Source organism: Etheostoma spectabile, chromosome 19 (genome assembly GCF_008692095.1).
Source record: "Etheostoma spectabile isolate EspeVRDwgs_2016 chromosome 19, UIUC_Espe_1.0, whole genome shotgun sequence".
Taxonomy (NCBI): domain Eukaryota; kingdom Metazoa; phylum Chordata; class Actinopteri; order Perciformes; family Percidae; genus Etheostoma; species Etheostoma spectabile.
Window position 1 is genome coordinate 5474714 of NC_045751.1, and position 23897 is coordinate 5498610.

General features: G+C 41.5%; 1 protein-coding gene across 1 annotated transcript in view; it reads left to right on the plus strand.

The window, feature by feature from the left end:
• LOC116669390 (interferon-induced very large GTPase 1) overlaps positions 1-23897 on the plus strand; it is a gene marked incomplete at its 3' end in the record, with an annotated part of 24206 nt that extends 309 nt beyond the window's left edge. Inside the window, 1 exon segment of the mRNA XM_032499221.1 lies at positions 23622-23897. Within this exon segment, the coding sequence (XP_032355112.1) occupies positions 23622-23897 (276 nt within the window).

The window sequence follows — 23897 nt, forward strand, 5'->3', positions numbered from 1 at the left end:
AAGTACATTTCTTTCTGAATTCCCATTCCCCATTTGTTGAATTCTGTACACGTTGGGGGGGGCTCATTTGCATCAGCACCATGCATGTTTCTGCAACTGATCAGAAGTTTCATGCTTACTGCATCCCACGGCTGTTTCATTCCACTCGTAACTCTCTAGTATATCATTAGCAGATGAAATCACAACGTCCCAAAATTTGATTATTTCTTCTGATTCATATACAGCTTCATCACTGTACCTGCATTGCGTGCCATTGGCGGGTTTCCATTCCAGAGTCCAGGAATGTACCAGTTCCCGTGTCTGGACTTTACTCCATCACATCGATGAAGCTCTTGTTCTCCTCTTTCTTTTCCATTTTGGCTGCTGCCTGGTCATCTCATTTAACTGTTGCAAGCAGTTTCCTGTCTCGTGATTCTCTCATGGTGCTGAAACTCTGACAATTCTGTGAACAAACTGACCTTGGGCGCTGTTGCCAACCTCTTTCATCCTGAGGAAGCATGCACAACTATTTGTAAGATGTCCTTCCTTCTGTGGAATTCTCCATTGCAAATTATGATGGTGATATCACTCAGCCCCACAACAATGTTGCAAGCTCATTGTCGCGCTCATGGCGATTGTCCATTTGCAAGCGCTGGTGGACTTTCAAGCCCTCTGTGTCAATGATCACCATAAAGTCACAGTTAGCCCTTATCCTAACATTTTCATTGATTCTGAGAGCAGCATGAAGGCCCTCCAGTGCATCGTCCACTGCTGACTGCAAACTGCACTCCAAACGGTGTTGAGGAAGTGGACTTTCCTGTGCTCTGAACTCCAAGGACTGTGACTACCAGTATCTTGTTTCTAGAGACACCAAAGTCATTCAGCTTAGAGGAACGTCACTCACCCATCGGAGAGTATTTGGATGCATCTCTCCATCTACACTCTAGAGGAAATCCATCAGTAACAACTGCCACAAAGTTTGGGCATGCTGTATGTTTACGTGATTGGTCCTGTTTCTGGAAGGAAGTGAGCTTCTAATCGACCCATTTCACGGAAGAAGTGTTCTCCCCAGTGAGCTGTTGGACATTGTTTGTCAATGTCCTTTGATTTCCTCTTTGTTCTCAGAATCCTCTTGCATTTTCTTTGTACTGCTCCCTGAGACCAGAGGTTTTTTCTCGGGACACGTTATCAGGTTCATCGGCATCCATTTCAGGAAATAACCCCTTTCTATCCCTGGGCTCGTATTGCTTGATGAAGCATGTCATTGCCTTTGACAGTCATAAGAGTTCGTGTTTTTCCCTAAGTTTTGTTTTCTGTACTTGAAGATCACTTTTGTATTTTTCTATGTTCTCAATCCAACTTTTCGAAGCCGAAATTCTTCCTCTCTAAACAAGTCAATTCTTTCCATATTTGGCCTTGCAGGGTAACTGAGCTCTTCTTTGCTTTGGAAAGATTTTTGAACTTCTGCATCTTCTCAGTGATTTTCTTTGCACGCCGTGCAGTCGGACCTGAAGTCCTCATCAACCAATTCCCAGTTCATGGGCAATGTTCCCTCGCTCGATTCCCTCTTCATCTTTGTGTTCTCAACAACATTGTTGACGGTTTTTCGCAGGTTTTTTGACAAAGTCTGCATCTTCATGCTTAGCCTTCCAAGGATGTTGCTGTTAGTTAAGCCCACCTTGTTGCTACCGTCTTTAGAGCATCTTATTAGATTGTTGATTGCGTTGATGTTACCCACCAAGTAGATCTTGTCTTGTTTTGTTTGTTGTAAGCAGCTCGCATTTAGAGCGCCAAAGTGTCAAAGAACACAAAACTGCTGCAGATGTCTGACACAACAAAAAGAAAACTGTGTTTCAAACAAACAATTTCCCGACACGATTGTCTACAGCAACGGCTCACATGAAAACACCATGTTTTTGTTCCCACATGAGGTACCAAGTAATTTCTGCCAGGCCATTGGATTATTTTCCTTGGCCTGTCGCCACAACTCCATATCATGGTGAACAAAGTTATCGTTTACTGCTGGGAATTGCTCAGAAGCTTATTGAGGATTCTCTGACTTGGACAAGGAGCACTCGCCCAGTCTCACAAAAGATATATGTGGAAGTTCAAGAAGACAATTCTTTGTTCAGGAAGCCCTTGGTTTCTAAAAGGCTGAGGTCTGTACTTTTTAACAATGTCTCTCATGGCCCCAAAGCATGAGTGTGCACTGCTTTGTGTCACAATTGGGAAGCATAGAGGCACAGAAAACTGACACATTGGACATTTTTAAGGACATTTCCTGCCAAATCCGTGCCAACATAGAAAGAGAGCAGTTATCATGTCAAGAGGGTTTAGGCGTGTCACTTGAATTTGTACTGTTGAATAGATTATCAAGATCTAACTGCAGGCCATCACGTTTTGACTGACATGCGTTCACGATTGTCACATTCCTAGCGTCACATTGACCATCATCATTTTCTTCAGAAAATACCATGAAGATCTGAGTTACGCTTAGCAGGTTTCATCATAATGCTCTTCGTCATCAGCTCTGAAGTATTGTGCTCGGGGATAGCCTTCTTTGTGTAGTGCTGCTCCAACCCCAGATCCTCCAATAGGCCTTCTAGTGTGTTTTCTGTAGACATGAAAACATGGGTATCAAACTATCATGGTTATTTAATATTCTTCATTCACCCCAGTACTCGCAGTCCTATACATTGATTGTGCCTTTTTAAATAATATTGTTTTAATGTATATCACAAAAAGCTGCCGGGCTTGGTAGACATGCAAATTGTAGTAGATAGCCCATTACACTGTCTGATTCGGAGGGGGCGGAATTGCATGTGGCAGGCTGCAACAACTCCCACTCAATATTACAGTGGAGCTGAAGTCATTCCTTTTTCCAGCAATCGCACTAGACGGTAAAAAAAAGAACACACAAATCAATCTTGTTAGCTTTCAAGTCAATGCATTTGTGTCTGAACGCAGTGGATCAAACAACCATCGAACCCATTGAGGAGCTACTGACGCTACGGGCGTGGTTTATGTGTGTGACAGCCCCGACCGATCATTCAATACAACTACAGTGATGTGGACATGAGAGATGAATGGTTCATCCAATCACCTGCCAGGTATTTTTTGAAATTGCCTGCCTTTTCTAAACATTTTCCAATGACAAATTCTCAGATGGTTCTTGGTTAACAAACCGTCTGACACGTTCAGGTTAATGTGAAGGCAATATTCCCAGACTCTCAGGTTTAATATTATTGTCCAAATCCCTAAAACCAATAGATCTAACATGACGTGGTCACAGCCTCAGGGCAAAAATCCGACAATCCCTAAAATGCATGGCTACAATAGCTATCAGGGTCTACCATAATCAGAATGATCATATTTGTATTGCACCCTGATATAAATGTATCAATGATAATTGACAAAGAGCAAAGAGGGAATTTGTTTTTTAGAATCAGGATTTATTTTGAAGCGCGAGAAAACAAGGCCGTGCGTCTGAGTGCTACAGGCCGCGAGCTGAGCGGCCTTTATTGGAATTTCCGCTCTCCAGTATGTAGCAGGACTTTGTACCATGACAATCACAATAAAGCCTCTAAACCAAACACTACACAACCAGACATGTCCCAGCAGGACATGACCCAGAAGAGAGAGATGGGAGGAGAGCCAGAGAGAAGCAGGATCGCTTGTGGCCGCCGCAAAGAATAGCAACTCTGGGCATAGACTGTTAACATTTACAGTCTAGGTTCTGGGTGACCAGTCTGGCGCATGATGGGGCACAAGCCATTCCCCAAAAGGTACACCCTAGAACTTATGACTTTAGGACGTGCCCTACCTCACACTATGAAGACCCTTGAATTGCGTGTTGCTCCACATCCTAAGACCCCATGTTCGCTAATGCGCTTGACCCCTTGAAGTTTTACTTCCCAAGAAGGTGGAGTGGAGATGCCTTTCTATATCTACATTTGCAGGGTTAACTTGGACAAGCGAGGCATTGCTGGGAGAATCATGTTCTTGATTTCTAAGTGCTTTCAACACCATTCAGCCCCTCCTGCGAAGAGACAACTTATGCATGCATTGAGAGTGAGCACCAATTCTGGTGACCTGGACCACTCAGATTACCTTACTGAACGGCCCCATTTGTTAGATTGAGGACCTCACATCTGAGTGTTGTTGGTCGGCACCCCTTGAGTCATGCCCATGCAGAAGTTCTCTGACATAACCTCAATTGTGGGTGTATCAGGATGGACAGGAGGAGTATAAAGCCTTTTGGAGGACTTTGTGGGATGTGTAGGACCATCCAGCTGCAGCTGAACACCACCCAAACAAAGAAAAAGGTGGTGGACTTCAGAGGCCTGCCACCCCATTGCTGCCTTTCACCATTGAACATGGTTGAATGTGGATTTGTCAGTGCATATAATACCTAGTTACATCTTGACATACCTGCTGGTTTGCAATACTGATGCACTTTACAAGAAGGGCAGAGCAGGCTTCCTATTTCCTTAGGAGGCTAGGATCTGCATTAACTCCTTCTTATGTTCTACCAGTCTGTCATAGCCAGTGTCCTCTTCTATGTTGTGGTATGTTGGGGGCAGGACAGGAAAGAATGCCGGACAACTGGACAGGCTGGGGATAAAGCTGCTCTCCGTGGTGGGCATGAGCTGGAGTCACTGACATCAGTTGCAGATAAGAGGACCCTGAGCAGACTGCTCTTTATAATGGACAGTGACTGTCACCCCCTGCACACCACTTTCTCCAAGCAGAAAGCTTTTCAGTAGTAGGCTCCTGTCTCTGTCTTGCAAAACAAACAGACTGCGTAGGTATTTGTCCCGAGGGCATTAGCTCTTCAATCCTACACAGGGGGAGATATGTGTTGAAAGATCGCTCTCACACTCCCCCTCGTACCACCGCCCTTTGTACCCTGCCTTCATTCTGGGTGCCTTTTATACACTCAAGTAACTACCCGGACTGCTGATTTGGCACTGTTTGACTCCTTACTGACTAGTTTAGCCACCTCCCATTTTCTAGCTTTCCTGTATGGTCAAACACTACCGTCTTTTCATCTGTATAGACACTTTTCAACTTGAACTTTTCTTCAAGTCTTTTACTAGTGTCATTTTTAGTAAAGTAATAACGTATCTACTGTTAAATATTGTGATGCCTGTTGTCTTGAATAGATATAGAATTTGCCTGACCGTCCTTTGCACATCATACCATTGCACCTTTCTGCATTTATTCCACACCACTCCTCTTTAAACAGGCTACAAATAACTTTACTGTAAGGGCACACTATTGATATCTTTCTTTGTATTTTTTGTGAGTATGTGTGCATGGAGTTCCTATGCATTCTCTATGTGTCAGTAAATGTATGTTGTGTATAAGCTATGGCACTTAATTATCTCTATCTCTAAGCAACGCTTTCAGGGCTGTGTTTTTCTGGTTTCTAATGTTACTGCACCTTAAACCGGATGTTTTGCATTCATCCCTTGCCAGTACTTCCTAGTTACTTTGTTATTTCTTGCTTGTGATTTTTGTGTTTCAGCTTCTGTTATTTGAATATTTACCTGGACCATAGCCTCCTACTACCCAGGGTGTCAGAAGGGGGGGGGCCATGATTACCCAGGGCCCTCATTGTCCAGAAAGATGCTAGAATGATAGCTGTGGCGCGGGAGGGGCCCATTGAAAATGCCTTTCTAGAAGGCCCAGCATTTGTGGCTATGCCCCTGTACCTGCCTGCCTGCCTGTTACCTTGCTGAAATGGAGATGTGTAAATCGCCCCTGTTTTAATTTTACAAACTACATGGTTAAAGCATTCCTCATATTTTTTTGCTGTGTAAATTTACTTACTTGTGTGACAGTTTTGTTACAGATGGCTCGCTTTTTCTTCCATTCCTAAGTTGTGTACCACCTGGAGAGAGTAACACACTCCTGGATTTCAGGTTGCTGAATTAGGTTGGTTTGGTCTGTTTCCAGCTCTTGCATAATGTCTCCCTCACTGCAACAATCACGATGTAACTCTCTCCACTTCACCATCAGGGGGGTCCCAACGCAGACACAGGGACTCACTGCTGACCTGGTAACGTACTCTGCACAGGAGTCTGGGCTCTGTAGAACAATTTTTTTAAATTTAACAGTGCTGTTTGACTGCCAAGTTAAAGAAGACAAACCTCACAATATATCACCTATTGCCCCAATTTACCAATTACACACCTCTTAGTCTGATACACAATGTAAGATGTACACACATAAACCATGGTTAGGTCATGGCCAAAAGGATCCTTCAGACACAACTTTGCTGGACCTTTTACTATTTGTTTTCAGATTACCTTTAATACGACAGGGCGTTGCTTTCTTTGATTTCCCTTGTCTGCAATCCTTATATGCTGAAAGTATACTCATCCCCAGGATTCAGGTCGTCCCCAACCGTCAGAGTGCTTGGAGTGCCTCTGGCCAACTGCCCTCTCGTGTTGCCAGGAGTAATCTTTTGCAGTGTAACCTTACAGGTTATCCAGGAGTGCAGAAGCCAAGGAGAAACAGTCCTCCTTGCCCGCACTGAGAACTTTATTCCTGGTGGAGGAACAGCTGTTAACATCAGAAAAGTACATCTCAGTACTCCTTCTCCCATGACGCATGTTTTATTATGAATCGGTCAGGTTATTGGTATCACCCTGACATCACTGTGGTGTTGGACTGTTCTCTTCATGCACAGTATAATCTCAAGCGAAAGAACATCACTTGCATCATGAACTTCCTTGTACTTGAAGATATATTTAAATTTAAGTGTAATGAATCCATGAACAACACATATATAATATAGTATATATCGTATATACTATATATATCATTAATATATAGTCTATGTTTAGGTACTTTATATTGTTATTTAAGTTTTTAAGTTGTATAAAACAAGCCGTTTCCCTCCTCAGATTTATCCATGTGGGGTATGCTCTCAGCCATCCAAACTTGGTCCATTATTCCAACTGCTCTCACTGTACACCCTAAAACAAAGAAGCCTGTGACCCTCTCTGCCCCAACAACTATCCAATTACAAGAAATCAACAGCTATGGTGTACTCTGCATGCCTGATAGACTACCATATAGCCGAAACAATAGTGTAATCAGCCCACTATCGCAATCGCGCTTAAAGACAGATAAGAACATTCAGAGTCTGCCTCTATTTCAGGCCATAGTAAGATCACTACTTAATGTTTAATCCAAAAGAAAACAGTCATGACAATGTAAATGTGGTTGCTTACCTTTGAGGATTTATTCTTTACACTTATATTCCAATTGCAATATTCTGGCGTCAGTTTTTAAGTACTAGTCCTGAGATGAAGTCTCGGGCCTTCCCTGGCATGCAAAGCCTAGGTTGCAACTTAGAGTCTCCTTTTCTGGCCAGATGAAATCACTTTCGGTTTTGTTTTCTCAGAATAATCCGCTGTTTTCAGTAAACTGAACGTATTTGTCTACGCCCTTGCTGGAGGGTAGCGCGGGAGAGTCCTTTTGACAGTTTTCTAATGTGAACATATGACACAAAACATAGTATATATTAAAGTATCTTCACAGGACATGTTTTTCTTTAGAATAGACATAGATCGTGCACTTATGATTGAACTATTGTCCCTTCAGCGAGCCATTTTTCACTATCCCCGCAGCGTTCCACCTTAAACTTCCAAAAGCGTGAAGAAAAAAAAGTATCATAAACTATCAGTATAATAGGTTGTGTTGTTGTTTGGACAATGGGCCATTATCTTGTGCCGAAGCAAAGCCAGGAGCGCAGTTAACAGTAACTCAGTTGTGCTGATGTGCTGTTATAACCCCCACTTGGGTCAGACACAATATAAGCTGGGATAGATTCCAAAAAACATTTGTAGAGGACATCAAGGATCCACAGATCAGGGAAATCTAATTTGACTTTTTATCCCCCTGACGTCTCTCTATGTACGTAACTTAAATTTAGGGTTTTGTCTGCTCTGCAGCTCTGCTCAGTCCGAAAAAGGGCAGGTAAAGGGGGGCGAGACTTTCTGTCCCCCACTTTCAGGTGTTAATGGTAACTGAGTGCTACTTCTAACCCCATGTTCACCCTTGGCACCCTGTGGCCATGGACACGGGTGAGTCCAAGAACGATTATGGTGCCATTAAAGGCGGTGACAATCTTTCTTTCCTGGTTGTTGGGTGTGTCTGTATTATAATTGATGTCCCAATATCTTTACTTATGTGCGTGCTGTATTCAGTAACTTCCAAATAATTATATATATAGAATATCATAATATATCTATATGACCACCCCATGAGCCCAACCCGTCACGAGCGGGATTTATCTACAAAACATTAGGATAACTATTTAGTAACAAAACAATCTTTCATTGGCTACTGTCGAAATTGCTTTTTACCGAGAATCAACCCATAGACCAGTGATGTGCGTAGATGTTGGCCCCAACTATAACTAGTTTGAAGATACCTAAAGATGTGCATGAATTGTGGAATGTGTATTTAATTTGTGCCTAGGACTGACTGTCTGAACAGCCCCCCCCCCCCCTTCTGCAGCCTTCAGATATCCCTCACATACCGTACCCTTTTCATCACCTCAACAATTGACCACAGTTTAAAAGAAGTCATGAATTCAATTACACAGTTCTACTGTATAGTTTATGTACCATCCTGGTGAAAATAAAGTTTATTTGGACTTGCAAAACTCAGATCTTCACTTGAAAACCTTGTTTCCCTGTATAGCTTCATCAGGCAGGTACAAGAATTTTTCAGCTTGCTGTTCTCTCTTGTTCAACTGTTCTCTTAAGCTGGAGGACTGTAGGTAGGATTCTGGTTGAGCTGCATTTGTGGTCAAAATGCCACTTTAGTTATACCTGTACTGTCTGTAATCGACTTCAGTCTTAATGAGGTTGACTTATAATCATTGGACTGTAGCTTGATATTTCTCTCGCTGATTCATAAGTCTCTCCTGCCTCTTACTCTCCCCCCCCTCCAGAGAAAAATAACGATTATCTACTGTGGTCTTACGTACCTGTATTGCTCAGTTTTACTGATTTATCATAGATACATATACTGCCCAAAATGACATCATGCAATATACATGTTTAACAAAATATAATTACATGTTATGGTAAAACCTATTAACATCGGCCTATATTTAATTGCCATAGCTATAATAAAATAGTTAGAGGTATTATTGACTGCGAGTGTGTTGGACTGCATTTTCCTCCTGAGACTCATCCCCACTCTCTTCTCGGCAGCCTTATACTCACAACGTTAACTCCTTACTGTTGAATACATACAATGTGACACTACATTTTTTTCGAGGGATACAATACTGGACGAAGCAGTTAACTAAATACATTGTACTCCCTCCCTTTTATGCAACTTTATACTTCTATTCTACTACTACTTGTATAAGGTAAATATTGTACTTTTTACACATTAGATTAAAGTTTTTACACCTACCTTTTCCTGACGTTTATATTTCCTATAATTTTTCTGATAAATGAACGTTTGTGTTTAGAAAGATTCTCCTTCTAAACGAATAACGCTCTTGGATCACTCGGGAAAGCTTCATAGCGAAGCTTAAAACTGGCTGTTTCTACCTGGAAGTTACTTTTAAAACAAGATTTTTTTTTAATTTACCTATATCATTGTTCTTTACACATTTGCTGAAATTACACCTACCCAAAAATCCAAAAGGAGGTAAAGTTGGCTTATACCGTATATATTTGGCAGTAACATGAAACTAGGGCTAGTTTCAAGTGTTATTGTTTAATTTAACTCAGTTCTCAGCTTCTAATCCGAATCCTAGACTAAATATAGTGGACTTGGACATCTGTTACATCCCCATTGGTTTGTTGAACCGTGTTTTGAAGCTGAGTGTTGTGCGATACGGTGTTGCCATTTGAAAACGTGAGCTGGGGAGGGACCGCACCAGCATTTTAATATCATTACAAGTATAATGGCTAAGCTAAAAGCTAAGAAAGGAAAGCTGCTGTTTCCAAACCGTTGTGTAGCCTCTTTCTTATTGACGAGTCCACATTAACCACCCCGAAAGCATATTGAGGCAATAAAGTTATTTTTCACACGTCTATGTTCAGCACACCTCTATAAGTCTAAATGTGGATTATCAAACCAGATCACCAATTTCATTAACCATGCTGGTCTCTACTCCATTAAGCCCAAAAATGTAAATTTTGATCAAGTGTTTTTACGCCGAGAATGCAAAAGTTGTCAATACAGACGCCAAAAAAGAAACTGTACTAAGTTAATTAAAAAAAAAAAAATCATAGATCAATTTCTAAATAAGAGCTATATAACACTTTTTATTTACATGGATAACTTTAAAAATTAGCTAGTTCCGTGTAATTATTCCCCACAACCGCTGACCCAGACACTAATATGGGGTGGGCTGAAATTAACACATGAACCGTTTAATGACATTCTAGTCAATTTCAAAAACCTAGTGGCATTAGTACATGTTTTATGATTTGTACTATAAGCCCTACGTTTGTTTTAGGTAACAGGTTTATACAATATCCAAGGTTTCTCGTTTCCTATGATGACAACCGCAATGCAAGTGGTTTTTGGTATAAATTTCCTGTTTACATTGTTCTACTGTTTGGTTCCTTTTTTGGTTGGTTGTTTAATGATTTATATCACACGGGGAGAGAAATTAAATATGGTGATACCATAAGCATGCTCACTACATATGTTATCACCACAAGGTGTGCAACACGTTTTTCCTCTTTGTTTCATTTTACTGACCAGTAAATTTCATGTTAAGTTTCTCTCAGCCAATGAAATATTTTAACTTCTACTAATGACTCGTGTTCGATTGTCCTGACTCTTTTCCTCTAGCTCCCCAGATGATTGGACATGGTTGGTTGTGTTCAATGGGCTCAACACCTGCCAATGAAATCATGTCCCCTCTGTGTTGAAATTAGAAGACTTTGGCGTTGTCATATGCTTTATTCTGGCGCCCTCATCATTTCATAAAATCTTTGTCTAATACATTATTTATGACTACAACGTTTCCAAACTGATTTTGCCATCTTTCCTTAGGCTTTATAGGTTTTCAGTGCTAATGAATGCCTTCGTTACGCCTCAACGTTTATGTGGTGAAAGATCCATTATAAATTATACCTGCTTCTCTAGCATCAGCATGTACATTGCTGACATTAGCATTTAGCTCAAACCATTACTGAGTCGCCTGCTAGCAGAATCACACTCTTACTGTGTGCTCAGACAAAACTGAAAACTAAATTTAGTGATCGCTCCCTCTCTGTCTGAACACAACCTTTAGTCTTGTTTTATTTCTTCATTGATTTACGAAACCCAACACTTTAGTGAAACTAAAGACATAACCGTCCTGATACTTTTCTCTTTATCCAATTAACAGAAGTAATAATGTATACCAACGTGGACAATAACAAATAGATACAAGTTATCTTGGTGTTTCTTTTCCAAATATAAAAAACAAAAATTCACACTATATTATTGAAATAACTGATGATCTTTTAATCAATACCACATATATATGTGGCTTGATACATTGCGAACCAAAATACCATACGAATTCTAAATTCAGAATGAAGAGAAAGCATACAGACAAAAATTGAATATTGAGAACCAGATACTTACTTGAAAACAAAGACATTGTGAAATTTTTGAAGCACATTGCCTATACACTCTTAGAAAGCAGGAACGGACCGAAAACATCTGTTAAACCTACAGGCTGGCATTTAGACGAATCTTAATACCTGAAAATAAATTTATTTTGCATCATACTTCACAGAAACAAAAAAGATGAATTCTAACTTTCGAGTAACAATACCAGACTTAATCAGAAAATTACAACAAAAAAATAATATTCGTCCTATGTTGACAATATCCATTAAGATGAGTGGGTTTAAAAAAAAAAAAAAAATCATGTTCGACAGAAACCCTAACTAAAGATCACATTTGATTACGTGTGCATCTTTTTTCATTAAAAACATAATGGCATTCATCTGTCCCCTCAAACATAATATTCAAAGTCTGTTTTAATCAATTGACTTAGAAACCCTGTGCTGTGCATGTCAGAAACATCTAAATGCAGCTAACATGTAATTGACTCAAAGCATCAAGATATTAACGGTTACCTCGCAACTATAACCATAGTTAAGCAGATTGTTATCAATTATTTCTTAAATTTATCTCAGGTAAATATGACACTAATGCAGTGATTTCCTTCTGATGTTTTCCTCTGTAACCTTAGTGGTAAAATCCTGTTATGACAATATCGGAAGCCTTTTCAGAAGATAAATGGTTGCATCCTGTAATCACAAAAGCCTGGTATCTCTTACTTTATGTTAAAGCTCTTGATGCTTGCTTTTGCTTGCTCGCGGATAATGTGGCCACCATAAAGGAATATCGAGCCGGCTTTGCATGCATAGGCTTCAGCAAACCTCTTGGTTTGATTTTTTCAGATACATATTCAGTAGGTGTTCGACGCCTGAAGACTGCATCTGGAGCAATGGTCGGTCCCGGTCTTTGAAAGAAGTCGGTGTAACTCTTGTAATGGTGCCATTCAACCATTTTACATTGCAGGCGAAAATTCTTGTCACTGAGCACACGGGAAGAGCATACGTCAATTAAAGTTTTTGTGTCTCACGCCACCTGATCTACCCAACCCTCTCCGTGTAGTAATTCCATTGCTCAGTGGGAATCTCCTCCTTCCTCACACGGCGCTTTTGCAAATGGCCACTGATTCCACACCCATCAGTTTGGTGCAACGCTCGTTTCTGAGATTGCCCGTTAAGTTTTTTTTTAGTTTCATTTGATGTTAGTTGTTGTTTAAACTTCTCTCAAAGTGTTTGCCATGTCCTTCCCCACACTGTTTGAGCCATGAGCAAACTTTTCCTGGTCTGCGTTGTTCAGGATCATGAAAGCACCAGAGCAATCTGGGAAAATACAGTTTATCACCAATGTTCCTGACAGACAGTTTTACTGGAACTGTCTTCAGTCACCACTCTGTTTTGTTTTAGCTTTGATTTATAGCATTATTTATGCTTCCTGACACTTTACTGGAGTATGTTGATCCTCAAACACAACTTACAAGGCCGTAGACGGATTTGAAGAAGCTTTCCAACTATTTGGTCAAGTTTCCATGCTTTCTTCACATACTTCTCAGATGAGCAAATATAGCTCTGTAGTTTTCAAGTCATCCTTTAGAGCAAATCCAGTAAAACTAATACTGGAAGAACAGCGTGTGCTGAACTGCTGGCTGGTCTGCATTTCACCAATTATGTCAGACCCAGGGACGGTGGACAAAGTCTACGACTGCAGGCTCCAACAGCGGTGGTGAATTCTATCTGCCTTCTTCGGCACTGGTCGCGTCCATGGCGAACACCACCATCTTTTAAAATCACCAAAACTTTTCTTTGTTGAGTTATTTCAGACATCTGTATGTCACAGCATATGTGCAGAACCTTCATTGCAACACACAAATCGCGCCTGGCTCAAATCCACAGAGTGTTCTGTGGGTTAAGACAAAACCTCATGCTCGAACCTTCTAATCCTGATTGTTCGCCACCAGCTCATCAAGTATGTATAGATCTCCTGGAGGGTAAGTCCATGGTATATGTTCTTTGTTTTGCTACAGGTGAGTTTCAGTCACAACTCGTGGACACACAGTCCATTGAGATATGGATCAGCAGTTTTTAAAGAACATCGCCATACGAACTTCAATGTTGAAAAACTTGGCTGACTGTGTGTTTAACCTATAACTTGGTAAAATCCTTCTGGGGGGGGGTGGGGGGGGTCAAAATGTGAAAGCCCTCCCGAGGTCCCATCGCTCAGCGCTGTTTTGGACTCAAGCCCGACACACAATGACTTCCCCTACTGAGACTAATTTGGTGTGTGTGACAGGTGTGGGAACTACACTTGTGTAGACAAACAAAAGTGGTGCGCCGGCCACGCTGGAAAATGCTAGTTCATGTTACCATGGGTTTCCACATCTCTATAAAGTCCTGTGTCGAGCGTTTTGGTGCAATACATCATACACTTATACTATATCCACTGCCGACATGTTTTCATGCCGTCCACTTACTCTCCCCCGATCGTTGTGTGGTTCTCCGTGATTCGAGCAAGTCTCTGCCATCCCCTGTCTGATGTCAGCTGCGGCGTAGCTGAGTAAGTCAAGCGCTCCAGTTCTCGAGGCTTTTGCAACTGTTTCCCAGTCCTCCTGAATTGTTCAACAATGCAGGCCCTCTGTTTGCTGAAGTACTGAGTTATCAAAGGTGGGGAGCAAGGTCTGTAGTTTCTGTTGCTTACTCCCTCCACATATCTGACTAACATTGTGCAAGCGCACTTTCAGTGTGTGAAAGACTTCATGCAGATACCTCAGATTTTCTTTCATGCCAGTCACCTGTACCGTAGTTAAATTCTGGTTTCGGATTTGCACCCACGGGTACATTTCTTTTCTGAATTCCCATTCCCATTTGTTGATTCTGTGCACATCCCCGCATGGTATGCCATCACCACCAGCGGTTTCGGAAGCGAAGATGAAAGTTTTCATGCTTTACTGCATTCCACAGCTTTTCATCCACTCGTAAACTCCAAGATATCCTTACATATGAATCACAACTTCCCAATTGGATTAATGTTCTTCTTGAGCGCATATACAGCTTCACTGTACGCCGGCATTGACTGGTGCCATTGGCGGTTTCCATTCAGAGTCAGGATTTACCATTCCCATGTCTGGACTGTACTCCATCACATCGGTGAAGCTCTTGTTCTCCTCTTATCTTTTCCATTTTGCTGCTGCCTGGGTTTCATCTCATTTAACTGTTGCAAGAGCATTTTTTCCTGTCTCGTAGTTCGTCTCATGGGCTGAAACATCTGACACTCTGGTGACAAACTGAACATTTGGGGCCGTTTGCCAACCCTCTTTTCTCCTGAGGAAGCTGCACAACTATTTGTAAGATGTCCTTCATTTCCTGTTGAATTCCTCCCTTGCAATATTGATGATGGTGATATTACTCATCCCCCAACAAGTGTTTGCAAGCTCATTGTCGTCTCATGGCTATTGTCCAGTTGTGCAAGCTCTGGTGACGTCAGCCCTCCGTGTCAAGATCACCATAATTCACAGTTAAGCACTTTTCTAACATTTTTCATTGATTCTGATGAGCCACATGAAGGCACCTCGAGTGCCCTCGCCACTGCTGACTGCAACTGCCACTCCAAACATGTGTTGAGGAGATTGGACTTTCCTGGCTCTGAACTCCAAGGACTGTGACTACCAGTATCTTGTTCTTAGGAAGACACCAAGTCATTCCCTTTAGTATACGTCACCACCCGCATACGAGAGGTATGTTGTATGCTCTCCATCTACAAGCTCTAAGGAATCCATCAAGTAACAACTCTGCACAAAGTTTTGGCAGATGCTGTAATTGTTTCCGTGATTGGTCTGTTTCGAGGGAAAGTGAGCTTCATAGATCTGACACCATTTCACGGAAGAAGTTGTTCAGTCCCCAGTGAGCTGTTGACATTTGTTTGTCAATGTCTTTGATTTCCTCTTTGTTCTCAGAATTCTTTGCATTTTTTCTTTGTACTTCTCCCCTGAAACCAGAGATTCTTTCTCGTGACACGTTATCAAGGTTCATTCGCATCCCTTTTCAGGCAGTACACCTTTCTACCCTGAGGCTCGATATTGGCGTTGAGAAACATGTCATGCCTTTGACACGTCATAAGAGTTCTGTTTTTTTTCCCTAAGTTTTTTGTTTTTGTACCTGAAGATCACTTTTTTTGTATTTTCTATGTCTCAGATCCAACTTTTCGCAGCCGAATTCTCCTTCTCTAAACAAGTCATCTTTCCATATTTGCCCTTGTGAGGGTAACTGGAGCTTCTTGTATTGACGGTTTTTGAATTTGTCCCTGCAGTGATGGCATCTGCATTTTATTCTTTGGCAGCCTGGCACTCTGAAGAGTCCTCATCAACCCAGATTCCCAGTGTCTGGCAATGTTTAGCCACGGCTCGATTCCTCTGCATCTTTGTGTTCTCAACAACATTGCTGAATGTTTTTCGCAGGGTTTTTGGTACAAAGTCCGGCATCTTCATGGCTTAGTCCGTCAAAAAGTTTGCGGTTATTAAGCCCACTTGGTTGCTACCTGCTTTAGGCATTCAAATTGAATATGCTTGTTTGATGGTTACCCACCAAGAAGATCTGTGCCTTGACAGTGTTGGATTTGGTAAGCGCTCGCATTTTACAGAGTCCCACTGTAAAAGAACACAAAAACTGCTGCAGATGTCTGACAAAAAAAGAAATTGTGTTTCAAACAAGCAATGTCTCCACGAAGATTGTTTACAGCTATGTCTCCCGAAAACACCATGTTTTTGTTCCCACCTGGAAAGTACCAAGTAATTTCTTTTTCTGCCAGGATCCATTTGGATATTTCCTTGGGCCTGTTCCGCCACAACACTCCTAATCATGTGACAAAGGTATCGTGGTACTGCCTGGAATTGCTCCTAAGCTTATTGGGATCTCTCTGATTGGACAAGGGAGCACTCCCCATTCCTCACAAAGATAGCATTGGAATTCGATAGAACACTTCTGTTCAAGGAAGCCTTGATTGTAAAAGGGACTGGAGGTCTGTACTTTTTAAATTCTCTCATGGACCAAAGCATGAGTGTGCACTGCTTTGGTCACAATTGGGAAGCATGAGCACAGAAAACTGACACATTGACATTTTCAGGCCCTTCCTTGCATTACAACACCAATCCGAACACAGAAGAGAGCAGTGTGCGTGCATGTTCACGAGGGGTTTTAGTATGTCACCTAATTAGCTGGTGACCAACACACAATCACGATCTAACTCTATCACTGACATCTTCATATTTTGGACTCACATACTGATGTAACATTTTTCCATCCTATGCTGTCACAGTTGACCCTTCATCAGTTTTCTTCAGAAAATAGTCGATGGAAATCTGAGTACGTTAGCAAGGTTCCCATCAGTAGACTCGTCTCATCATCTGATATGTCTCAGGGAAGCCTTCTTGTGTAGTGCTGCCCAACCCCAATCCTCCAATAGGCCTTCTTAGTTGTGGCTCTATGAAAATTAAATAAAATCCCATCATTGGTTATTTCATACCTATTCCATATCATTATTTCCACTTAATTGCATCATAACCTACATGCCATGTCCCTAAACCATGAAAGGTCCTTTATGAATGTTTGTGCTGTTGTCATTAAGTAATTTTATAAATTGACAGCTTCAAATGCAAAGTGTTTTGCATTATTTGAGGTGTTTGTTGTGCTAACTTTGATGTTAAGCATCAGCTCTCTGTTGAGACAACTTTGTTAAAGTCAACCTAACTCTCTCATAGCAGGGCTTTTTTCAAACTTTTTTAGCTCTTATGTTTAACATTACATTGAATCGTCATAATATATAAGTATCCTTATTATCAAAGAGAATTACAATTTACACTCTGTGTTATTACACACAGTGGTCCTGATGAACACACACATGCTCAGTACCTGGTACAGGCACTGATGGAGAGATGTAGAGTGGGGGGGTGGGCGCCCAGAAAAGGCGCCGCCAAGCAGTTGGGGTGGTTGGTTCTTTACATTGGGCTGTCATGAGATCATCCTAATTGTGTCGATAAATTCTTAAAAGTTGTAAGACCTGTTTGACACAGTGAATTAAAGTACCGAGGGATTTACAGAGTTTAGACAGATACCATAGCTGTAACAACTTTTGCCTTATGCCTTCCGCTCCTATTTAAGGTTAGCTTTTCTCCATTCTAAATCTTATATACATTTTTACTTAACGTTTCACTTATACAGTTTTTTAGGCTTAGTTATGATCTTATGTAGTCATTTTTGTAGTTATGCTTAGATAGACATGATTATTTTTATTTAATTGTTCCATAATAACATCCATTTTATCACATTTTTATACGCCACCCTTGGCCTGTCACAACGTATCCTCGTTGGCGCACACAAGGACAACAAAATTGCTTGATCTTAGGGTACGTGTTTGTTTTAAGGTCACCCCATTTTACCATAGTTAAGCCTGCGTTTACTACAGTGGTGTTGAAAAAGTGTTTATTGCCCCCCTTCCTCATTATTCTTATCCTTTGCAATTTTGTCACACTTAAGTGTTTCTGAAACATCAACCAAGTTAAACATAGTCATGACAACACAAGTAACACAAAATACAATTTTTCAATGAAGGTTTTTTTATTAAGGTGAAAAAAAACCAAACCATCAGGCCCTGTTTGAAGTGATTGCCCCCCCCTGTTAAACATACTATACTGTGGTTGTCCACACCTGAGTTCAATTTCTCTAGCCGACACCCAGGCCTGACTATTGCCACACCTGTTTTCACAATCAAGCATCCTTAAATAGAGCTGCTTGACACAGTAAGTCCCCAGAAGATCCTTAAAAGCTACACATCATGCCGAGACCCAATAAATTCAGGAACAATTGATAAAGACAGTAATTAGATTCTATTCATCTGGAAAGGGGTATAAAGCTTTCCAAAGCGTTGGGAATCCAGCGAAACCACAGTGAGGACATTCATCCCAATTAAGAATGGAACGTGGTGAACCTTTCCCTTATTGGCCGCCGCCCAAAATTACCCCAAGAGTCGCAGCGACGACTCATCCAAGAGGTCACAAAAGACCCCACAACACGCCAAGACCTGCATGCCTCACTTGCCTCAGTAAGGTCACGTCCCGGCCTCCACCATCTGAAAAGACTGGGCAAAAGTCCTTCAGGCATCAGTTCCAAGGAGAAAACCACTGCTGATCAAAAGAACAGCACAGCTCGTCTCAATTTCTCCACAACACATGTTGATGATCCCCAAACTTTTGGACTACCATTGAAGGACCGATGAACAAATTGGAACCTTTGGAAGTGTGTGTCCAGTATAATCCTGGCGTATAAAGTAACACTGCAAATTTCATAAAAAGAACATTATAACCACATAAAATATGGTGGTGGTAGTGTGATGGTCTGGGGCTTGTTTTTGCTGCGTCAGACCTGGAGACTCGTGATAAATGAACTATAAATTCCTGCTGTCTACCATGGATTCCTGGGGATGTCCGACTCATCTGTTCGTGTACTCATCTGAAACGAACTTGGGTTCTGCAGCAGGACATGATCCTTAAACACACCAGGCAATTCCACCACCGATGGCTAATAAAAACAAAATGAAGACTTTGAGTGGCCTGCCAAAGTCCTGACCTGCATCCGATTTAGATGTTTGGTATGACCCTTAAAAGGCCGTTCAGCTCAAACCCTGTAAAATGTAAGCGAATTATGACAATTCTCCAAATGATTGGGACAAAATTCCTCCGGACGCTTAAAAAGCCTCATTGCACTATCGCAACGCTTGGGTGCCATGTTTGTTGCTGCAAGGGTGGCCCAACCAGTTCTTAGGTTTAGGGCAATCACTTTTCACACAGGGCCTGAGGGTTTTGGGATTTTTTTTTCACGCTTTATAATAAACACATTCATTTACAAATTGCATTTTGTGTTTACTTGTGTTTTCCTTTACTATGTTTAAATATGGTTTGATGTTTCCGAAACACTTAAGTGTGACAACCTTGCAAAGGAACAGGAAATGACGCAGGGGGCAACACTTTTTGCCACACCACTGTAGTTTGCTTGTAAGTTTTCCAATTAGCTTTGGTCCCATGGTGTGCAAGGAGCCAAACCCAGAAAGTAAAAGAAAAAACACTATCTTGGGTACTGTTTTTTCCCTGTTGTAAAACTCCCTCTCAAGTAGCCACCGTCGTTTTTTGAACCAGTCCCGAGACTCTGGCTGGTTCATTGTACAGCTCCCATCACCGCAGAGTCAGGCTGCAACAGCTGCATGAATGGATAAATGTACCTCCCATTCAGAGCTATTGCACTAGTGCTAAACGCTACTCAATATAAGCTTTCTCTCTAGCTGTAAACGCTACTCGAAACAGGGCTGCCACTCTCACGCATTGGCCGTGAGACACACGCATTTGACCGGTTTTTTCACACGCTCACAACGTCTCTCCCCCCCCGCTTTCTCACGCTGAAGTGTCGGTCAAATAATTGACATGTTAAGACGTTTTTAACTATAGATCTGGCTGTTGAGCCCTCGTGATCGACTAGTTGAGCTTTCAAGACTGTGAGGGGTTTTCAAGAGCTTCCTCCCTGTCTGAGTTTCTCGAATTGTCGCACTGAGAACATTTTTGCACTTAGCCGACCCGGTGCATTTCCCGGCTCAGTAGAGCTCTGTTATCACAACCCGTCCGGCGCTTCAGGTAGGAGCTCTGAGTAATACAGACCCTGCCGGCGCTTCGTGTCCCTCTCTCTGTAACATAGATGTGAGCAGCAGCGGTGCTGGTAGCGTAGCACTTCAGTTCATGTTAGTTTACCCGCTCTGGGGGGGGGGGCAGTGACAAGTTGCATCCGTCTATTCCTCCTATAACGAGCAGCGTACGGCCGGCCTCTAAACTTTGTCAGAGACAATGACCCTAATGGGCCTCTGGTCTTTGCGACGGTCTGAGTGAATCCACCATATCCGCGGACACTGACATGCACAGCAGACTATATTACACTATAATACTATATTATACTATATATACTAATATTCACTCTCCACATCTCGGACACAGATGGAAGAGTTTTTATTTTGATGTGCATAAAAGTAAACAAAGCAGAATCTGATGAACACAGTCTGAGCTATACTAAACTGATCTAATACGTACTATCTATACTATACGCACTTTTGGGCCCTATTGTCTTCTCTACCTCGTGCCGTCTCTAAAGGTAACTGAAATAATTAATTTGATGTTTTAATAAATGAACCAAATAGTCCTTTAATTTTCCAAAAAGTAAATCCCTAAGGGGGGGCCAGAGGATTAGGGCCACCCCTTCCTGAGCCTTGGCACAAGGTTAAAGTATTAAGAAGTTTATGCAAAACAGCGTCTCATTCTTTAGAATTTCAATGTCTTAGTTGATCCACTCAACATTAATTTCACTTGGGTCGCCTGGTCCCTACAACCAGGGACCCCTGGACCTGTTTCCCCCACAGACCAAATCTTCTGCAGCTGTTGCGACATATTCGCTCTGTCTCTCATGTTGTTTCATTATGTTTGCACCATGTCTGGGTCAGTTCTTATATCATAAGAATTTAATAATGTATCTAATGTTCCATGCTGAATGCCCTACTACCTGTTGATACTACACAATGCAAATCTCTTAACCCACAGTTTTGCACATATCATGTAGACTTGATTTCTCCATTTTTTGTTTGCACAAAACTCTCCGAAAGTGCCATTTAATGGTTTATGTTTCAAAGTGTTTTTCCTGGGGGGGCATACCCCAGACCCCTTATTGAGAAGCCCCCCCATCCCCCACATATAACAAATCCCAATTTAAGACCCTAAGTATAATGCTCTGAAATATCCAAAGAATTTGCTGTTGTACGGGCAAAAGTATGGGTTGCCCCCCCCAAATCTCCCTCCAGTTTTGGGAAAAGTTTGGCAGCACTGAATATATAAGTCTTTGAGCTCTAGCTTCTGATTGGGCTGAGTACTTGTTGGCCGTCCATGTTTTGGTTTGATTGGTTAATTTTAGGCAATTACAAGGGAGACTGGTTATGGTAACAATTTGAGGCAGAGCAAGGCAGTACAGACAAAGTTGTTTGCCGTTAAGTTAACAGAGCTCTCAGTAAGCACGGCAGAGGACCCAAACACTTGACTTACGAGGAGTCCAGTTGTTTACGACAGAGAATACGGTACAGATGGTTTTCCTTCAAAGTATAGCTTCTTGCACCCTGGGAGTGGGTCACTGTACAGCTGCCAACTATTTAAGCTAACTGGTATGGTTTATTTAGGCACAATTCTCCTATAGCTCACGTTATTTGTAATAAAAAAGAAAAGAATGAGGGGGGCCAAACCTCTGTAACCACCGCATTTCAGGACGTCTAGTCTCCATTGCCCGCAGTCTTCTCCACTGTGTGCTGCGTAGGAGGGTCTGGCAAATCCCACAGCCATTCCGAATGGGAGAACCTTGACGTGCTCGGTTTATTGGCATTTCTTTAAACACTCACCATTGTCTTGGGCGGTGCTTAGCAACAGAGGTGTTTAACACCACAGAGATCTGCGGAGCAGCTAACCATAGTCCCTCGAAATCCACCGGGTTTTTAAATCACAACCAAAGGAAAGTGAAAGGGTTTGATATTCTGAAAATCGGACACCCGGCAGAATTTCAGGCGGCAACTTCACTCATAGACTGTGTTGTCAAACTAATTCAAACAATAGTCTTATAACTTTCTAATCATAGCTTAATACCGCCCAAATGGTTTCTTTTTTGAGGGCACGGAATTATTCATTGCTCCTTTCTAGCCATTTGCACTTCGTTCGTGGAATTGACCTTTATGACAACTTCTTGACAAGTTTCAAACTGTTTCCACTTTTACTTTAGGTGAATGAAAATATTTTGACACATTATAATGCTCTAAGGCAGCCATGTGTAAAAACAACCACTTACAACAGTTTTAAATGTATGCTAACGATAAAGCTAAAGCAGTTTTTTCATGTAGTAAACATGTATGTTTCCCCTTAGCAGGCGTCTGTATCTCATATTTAGTTAAATGTTAACGCATAATCCTGAGACAAAGCTCTGTAACTATAATTCCCTGCAATGCAAAAGCCTGTTGCAGGCTTCTCCTCCTATCCTGCCCGACCGTGAGAGTTACTTTCTGTTTCACTTACTAAAATCTTGGTTTCTATGTTATTGAAACCTTTGTGTGTCTGGTGTTTTCCGCTAGCTATAGGAAGAACAGGAGTGAGGGAGTCTTCTAACTTTTTGTTTTAAATAATAGGTGTTTCATTTTATGCTTTTCTGTTGTGATTCATTAAATAGATACATTAAAAATATGCTTTTCCTTAGAATAGACATGAATCTGCATAGTATTTGTAATTAAATTATATCTCCTCAGTAAGCAAGTTATTTTTCAGCTCTCAACTTAACCATATCCAACCTTACAGAAAGCCAAAGAAAAAAGTGGTGATATGTTAAGCCTATGATATATGCACTTTGTTGTAGGGACAGGGCCCATCCTCTTTGGACTGAACCACAGAGCCAAATAGGCTTGTTCACCAAAACCACAGCTTGAGAGCTGGCGGTTTGTGTGTTTTTCAATCTGCCAGTGTGCTATTGACATACGACGAGGATCTACCACACAATACGACACCATGGGCGGGGACGTGGGGGGAGCGACGGGGACGGGATTTTGTTGGGGCCAGAGGAAGAGTCCAAATTATTCATTGCAACCCGTTATGATACCATTGCCATTGTAATCAACCGTCGGAGAAGGTCAAAGGGCCTGTTTCACTTTACCGTGAGTCAAGGAAAACTTTTATGACCCAATTAAATAATCACTGGAAGCCATGTAAAAAAAACCAAAAAAAACCACCATTTACGTTGTAAGTAATGTTACACATACTACTAACGTTTCTCAAGTTTGATAATTAGACCTCTGCTATGGCCATGTTTATGACGGTTGCAGTCCTTCCTTTAAAGCTTCAGTGGTAACTTTTGGTACAAATTAAGTTTTACATATGTTAAATGTCACTAATGTCCTGACAGTAGAATAATGAGACGATAATCTGTGAAAAAAAGGGTGACAAAATCCGAAACAAGAATTTCTAACTACGGTACAGTTGCTGTGAAATCTGAGGTATCTGACATGAAAGTTCTTCTCACACACTTGAAAAGTGAAGCTTGCACAATGTTGTCTAAATGGGAGACAAAACTCCTTGACAATTTGACTCAGTACTTCAAGCAAACAGAGGGCCATGTCTATTTAGTTGAACAATTCAGAGAGGACTTTGCAAACAGTGCAAAAAGCCTTCGGCAAGAAATGGAGCGCTCTGTACTTAATCAGCTCACAGCAGC